The sequence below is a fragment of the Buteo buteo genome, chromosome 14, assembly GCF_964188355.1.
Source record: "Buteo buteo chromosome 14, bButBut1.hap1.1, whole genome shotgun sequence".
NCBI classification, from domain to species: Eukaryota; Metazoa; Chordata; class Aves; order Accipitriformes; family Accipitridae; genus Buteo; species Buteo buteo.
The window spans coordinates 29,112,384-29,119,234 of record NC_134184.1 but is presented as its reverse complement, the minus strand read 5'-3'; the positions used below and the strand labels follow the sequence as shown (position 1 = coordinate 29,119,234).

General features: G+C 37.0%; 1 protein-coding gene across 3 annotated transcripts in view; it reads right to left on the bottom strand.

Annotated features, from left to right (window-relative positions):
• Positions 1-2,130: 2,130 nt before the first annotated feature.
• The window catches only part of AKAP11 (A-kinase anchoring protein 11), a 45,918-nt gene continuing 41,197 nt past the window's right edge, over positions 2,131-6,851 (bottom strand). For all 3 annotated transcript variants that reach the window (XM_075046137.1, XM_075046138.1, XM_075046139.1), the window contains one exon: positions 2,131-6,563. In XM_075046137.1, coding sequence (XP_074902238.1) covers positions 6,417-6,563 — 147 coding nt within the window. In that variant the 3' untranslated portion in view covers positions 2,131-6,416. The remainder of the gene's footprint in view (positions 6,564-6,851) is intronic.

Genomic DNA, 6,851 nt, shown 5'->3' with positions numbered 1-6,851 from the left:
TCCATAGCCTCCCAGCTAAGAAGACTCCCCTTGCTGGTTTCTAACCACTTCCGCTGGCTAAGAATGAGAAGGCCAGAAGTCACATCAGGACAACAGAGTAGGGTCAAGAAAGAAGCAGAAGAGGATAGCCATACTACAAGACTGGACAAGGGTCAGAAAAAAAGTAGAAACCAGCAACAGCCACAAGGAAAGTGTAGGAGGAGACTTGCAAGTTATACGAGGTGGAGACTGTACAAAATAAGAGATTGGCAGTAAGTGGGCTACAGGGGCAGATGGCAGAAAAAAATACCACATTATCGCACCATTTCTTTTCTCGATATTCACCTTATTCCTGGCCAGAGCACTGGAACTTCAGGAAACCAAGTCAAGTGACTCGTACAAGTGTTCTCTTTCGCCCATTCTTAATTAAAACCAAAAAAACCCCAAACCCCCTAAATACTCACACACAAAGTTCCTTCACAGTCCTAGAAGCAGCAGCAACTTTTGGAGGAATAAAGGCAAGACAGAATATATATTTTGACTACATAAAGGCCCCACTTTCAGTCTTCCCAATTCAGAAAGGTGTTGTGTGGTCATGGACTAGATAGCCAGTACCTTGACCACAGACATGGTCTCATGCTTGTCATGGTTAGTTCCCTTGCCCCAAGCAGTCACACGCTTTGTGGTTTGCCTTAACAGCAGGGGAAGAGACAGCATTTGATTAATATGGTGCTCAATAACCAGTAAGGTTAGTGCTCTGGGTACATTTCTTTGGCCTTGGCATGACTCACTTTCCGTAGCCACCTTCCAATCACAGGCTTGGAGCAGTAACCGGCATGGAATTCAGTCACACCAGAAGCTCAGGGTACGGAGCAAGAGGAAGGTCCGAGCAACAGCAGCAGGAGATGAAGTAGCACACGTTGGGCGAAGACTATGGAACAGCTGGAGACTTAACTCTCAATTTAATACACCAAGGTTAAACAAAGTGCATGGATACTGTTCTGTGGTTGAATAAAGCCAGCCAGAACCAGACTGCTGAAAGAAAGAAAAATAAAGTCCAGGCAGGAAGAAAAAAGCTCAGACTAGTCTTCCACATGAATATCCTCTTCTTTCCCTTCACAAAAATCTTTTTTTGTTCCTAAACTCGCCACTCATCTTTTTTTGGCTGTATGGTATTTTAAGTTAAATGTTTACTTGCTTCAGTTAACATGTATTTTCTACATGATTGAACGTGAGGCATTACCCAAACAAAAAAATCTTTGCAACAGATACGGTAATGAAACAAAAGAATGCTCCTTTTGGAAGTAATCTCATAAACACTATAGAAAACTCCTTTAAACAACCATTGAATAAATAAAAAACAAGGAGAGTTGCATATGCTTACTGGTTTAAAAGTAACTTCAGCAAGAATTTCCTAATTCTTGAAATGAAACCCAGCTGAGATTAGTAGATTCACAACATATACATCAAAAAAACATTAAGATAGCTACGTGCAGCAGCAGTACTTCTAAATCTTACGAACCATATCTGCGCATGGCACCTCCGCTCAGCATTACTATTTTGGGGTACTTGACAATATGCTGTTTGGTAGATTTCACAAGATACCAAAACACTTGAGGATACTAAATAAGCTTGTGAAACTTCACGTTTCATACAGCATTTTCATTAGCAGTGTATTCTTGCATTTGTCCAGAAGACTCTAAAGCTGGCTTTTACACCAATTCCCCCAAATACTGTACAATGTGCCAAAGACCAACCTCAGTCCGCATGGAAATATCAAGCCAATCTCCCTAATGTAGCTTCCAGGCAAGATGAGATTGAGGTAGACTGGTTATTACATCCTACTTGTGTTGAGATATTAGAGTGGATTTCTTGCCCAGGCTCTCCTCACAGAATCCATGCTATGCTTTACCTCACGTAACTGGAACTACGGGTTTACCTTTCAACCCAAAGACGGTAAAACAGTGTTCTCACATTCTTCCTGGACACCAATTTAATTCTGTAAGAAGTATGCCATCTACTGATGCACTATTTACTACACCATTCTTCAAGCACCTTCACACAACCACTGACCAAGACCAATCTTAGCTGTGTTAGCTGAAAAGAAAAATAATATTCCATGAATTTTGACAAAATGACAGCGCTCTCAAAGCCAGTGAAATGTGTTTTATTTTAAGCCACTGCTAAAACAAGGACAAATTTAGTGCAACCTGGAGTTCATAATCTGAAAACTGAATATAGTTAAATTACTAAAATGGCAAAACTTGTCACCATTATACAGTACAAGACCTTCATATTCATTGAGTACAGTTACATAAACATTTATAGTTATTCAAACTGCTTTTGGTATACAATTGCATCACTAACTGGGCTGTGAATTACTGTAACACTGCACAAATAAGCAGCAGTTCCAGCAAATTATAATAAATTTTAGTATTAAATACTATTCAGACATTACAACAAAACAAAGGCCCTCTAAAACTACAACTCCAGCTATACAACAGGAATGTACAAAGATGGTACAAAATAAAGTGACTACAGTGGCTGGGCTCTGTACTTGCTGCTTCAGAGCTCAAGTACAGTAAATGTTCAACAGTAGTGGCTCTTGCTGAAAAGCCAAAATTCTTACACTAAAATCGTTCCTGAATCTTGAATTCTTCTTTGCAAATCAACTGTGTAAAACTAGGGGATTTTGCGCTGGTGACAGTGTTTACTACTTACTGTGTTCCCATCTCCAAGAATACGTGGCCCTATAGAAAAGGTCCCAGACAAAGTTACATTAGAAAAATGTAACGGTTAAAATCTGATACCATTTTTGAGAGACCTAATTAGTCTCGGAATGTGGGTTGCGGGGTTTTGGTTTTTGTTTGTTTTTTAAAAAGCTTACACAATCTTTTAAAACTCAAGAACAAAGATACTACACAAATTGCATTCAAGTACATAGTCTTAGCTACTTTTTCACATCCTTATTTTGAGACAGCAAATCCTCTTTTATTTTAGCATGTGGGTTTGAGTTTTGTTTGGTTTTTATTTTAAGGCTTTATGCATACTTCTGTATTATTTACACACCCCATTCTGAATGTTTAAACTTACTTTAAATATGGGCGCTTTTAATTGTTAATTTACAGAGGGACTATTTTCAAAGTGCTTTTTCTACAGAATCTTACAAAATGTCTGAACATTTCCATTTTTCAGAACACCGAATGTACTTATGAAGTTTTTGAGACAGGGTGTCTTCTGGAATAATAACACCATGTATATATTTTTCTCAACTCAAAAATTAAATTACCAAGTAGGGTTTCCTATACAGAAAAAATGCAAGATGAAATAAACTCTACCTTATTATGTTTGTTTATAAAGCAGAGTTGTCTGGTTTAAATGGACCAAAATGTGGCCCTTCATGTTTTTACAGTTTTCATTTACACTTCTGTATTTGTGGTCAGGAGTTTTAAATAAACTCAGTAATAGCATAATTTAAGACTCGCATTAGCAAAGAACAGTTTTCTCACTAATATGGCAGACAGCACCATTTAGATAGAGTCAGAGTGAGGTTTCCCAAAGATTATTAAAATTATTAAATTATAATAATTTTGCCAGGCTAGTTTTATTCTTTCCCAATTTTGATACCTAAGGAGAAAAGTCAAGTCATCCAGAACAAATTTAAAACAATTTGTGTAGAAAATTGGTTTGGTTTTTTGTTTGAGTAAAAAATGAAGTATTTTATAACATATTTTTCTCACGTACATTTGGAAACTATGCTACTTTCCTCAGAGGCTAATAAATCAATTTTTCCTTAATACACCATTCAATAGTTACATAATGTATTTGATCCAGTCTTAAAACAAGATTCCATTTATAAAAATCATTTTTAGTGCAACTATTGTCTACTTAACTTTTTGAATAGTTGTAAGCTTTGGGCATTGCAGAATATTCTGCCTTTCTCTGGAAAAGTAATTAAAAAGAAAAAACACTTCATCAACGTTATAAAATCCAACATACTGACTAAATCAGTTTAAAAATGGCTGTTCCTGTGGTGGTTTTGTTGGGTTTTTTTTCAAATGTACAACTTTGTACATTTACAATGCCTTCAATATCTTTCTCAGTTTGGTTTTGGACACGTACAGAAAAACTGCACTAGTACTACTGTATCCTCATGTCCTGAAATTCCACCTGGTGAGAATGCAAGGGTCCAAAACCCAGAGCAAAATTTAGTCCTGAGGCACTGTTTTAAGTATTTTCTTTTCTTAACATTTCAATTGTATAGGTAAATTTGCACATTATTGCTGTGTTAAAGGGAAGATGCTATAGCCAAAGAATGGTTTCAAATTTTTGTCTGAAACAACATCGAAAGTCAACCTTAAAAAAAAAAGAAGAAAGGAGTATGGGGGGTGGGGAGAAAAAAACCCAACAGATAACTTTTGTACAACTCTTCAAAAAGTATTTGTTACTAGCGCCATCTTCCAAATACAGGAATTAAGGTAACTTCCCCCTGCCCCGCTTTGGGCTCTAGAGAAAAGCAATTCCTGACGCTTGGCCTTATACTACCTGTAACAGGACAAAAGACCTTGTAACAATTTTTGGTCTTTTTGTCACATGGCATCCATAGATCTTTCAATCAGTGAAATAATACATGAAGTGAGGTAATGAACTATAAGCATAACAGAATTTATGTTAGTGGTAAAAATTTACATTACAAGTTCATATTCTTGAGATCTCTTAAACATATAGATACATATACATATCTATGTGTGTATGCACACGTGTGAACACATACATGTGCATGTACAAAAACATTAAAAATCTTTAACTCTGTGAGAAAGGTGAACTTTGTGAGATCCATAGCAGAAATCCAGATGACAAATGATGACTAAAACAAACCAGGTCTCTGTAAAAAGGGATGCCTTCCTGAAACACAAAGACATTGCAAGGAGAGTGCTCTTGAGTTTACGAGTGTGACACCTCATTGTAATTTAGAGGGTAGAGGAAATCAGAATTGTATATATGCCATTAAAATTCAAGAATAGATTTAGAGACTTTATCTCTCCTTGTTTGCAATCAGAAGCTTGCGCACCATATCAACAGTATATTTTTCTATGAAAACGCTATTAAGATTCTTTTGCTCATCCAAAATGAGTAACACTCCATGATTCTCTTGGAAGTGATAGGAGTTCTGAGGTGGCCACCTTGAAATTACCAGCACGTGCCTTTTTCTCTCAAAGGATGTATAAAAAGACAAAACCCCAAAAGCATTTTCAAACCACAGGGTACATAAAGGTCCAGATTTCTCTTCAGACAGACAGGCAAGTCAGCAGCACTGGTGAGAAAACCGATTAGACTGCTAAAAAGACTTGACTAAAAGTGCCTTTAAAAAAAATTCAGTGAAGGTAGTTAAGAAAAATGAAAAATCAATTTGCAAGAAACTTCCCCTTTATGTTTTAATTAGCTTTCTTTGCTAAACGCTCAGGTGGTCACTGAGTAACAAAATTTCCTTTATTACTGAAAAGAAAATTCATATATGGAGGCTAAGAAATAAAGAATTAGACTAGTCAAAATGGTGGCCAAAATCCTCAGAAGAAATTTCTATCTGCTACTTTTAACACATCTATGTGAGAGACTAACATACAAATTATTCGACACAGAATTAATGTCACAGAAGTATCTGCATACGAAAAGCTCCAGTAAGAAATTTAGCAATTTAAACTTAATTGGCAAGCATCAGGAAACCTTGCTGAAGAATTATGTATGAAATTATGCTCAGCTACCGACTCTGCCCTTCTACCAGAAGTTACCAGCTCTACAGTAGTCAACAAAAGGGAACATGTATTTGCACCTCAGCAATTTCAGAGCAGACTCTCACATCTTCACATGAAGTTAAACTTGATAAAGGCGGCTATGAAGCCAGACTGTATTAAGGGGCTGTTTGGGAAGGCCACCATTTTCTTCCTGGCAATGGTGCACTTGGGCACGTAACACCTGGCCGATGTCAGTCATTTTTTCCATTGTCTGCAACAAGGTATTCCAGAACAGATTTTTGCAGAACATCAGTGCTCTTAGTCCCACTGTGAATACAGCACACATACAAGTGGGAAAAAGAGCTATCCTGGCACAGCGGGAATCCTGAATATCATGCCTGAGACTGTCTCCTCTGAACTACTATCATAGACAAGGGATTTTTTCATAAATATTGCAATGGTCTGAACACAGCAGTGATTACAAGTTATGCGTGGGTGGACAATACCGATTATGGACTGAATAAACATACCATGTGCACAGTATCACAAAGCACAGCACAGCTATTTTGACTTTCAACTCAAAGTCTTTTAAATGCTGACAATTACTTGAACATTCATTAGTTAAATTTCACTTTACATATCTGTGTTCTTTCTATCTCCTTTCAAAAGAGGAATGAAGTGAAGAGTGTTTCATCTTTGGATTTTTCAGACATTTTCCAGAAGCCAAGCAACTAAAGACTTATTTAGAGCTTGCTCTCCATCAGATGCCTTCTCTATCATTTCACAATATTTCAGCACTGCCTGCAAGAGATCTCCAACTTTCCAATCTCTTTCTCGCAGTCTTCTGGAAAGCTAAAGGGAAGACAGGGGAACACAAAACAAAATATTTTGACCTGCACATCCTCATTAACAGTTACAGAAGTTATTCTTGAAACATTAGCTCATAAGAGATCAGTTGTAATGAGTTAAACATTATTCCCACATCTATAAAAACAAAAACTTCCACAAGAATCAGGCACTTTTCTTCAGGGCAGTTTTCACAAGATTTTCTTCTGGAGGGAGCGACATTTTCAAATGATGTGGTGCCACAGGTATGAGGGCTGTGGTTCATCAAGACTGCAGAAAACAGGAAATTCTGAA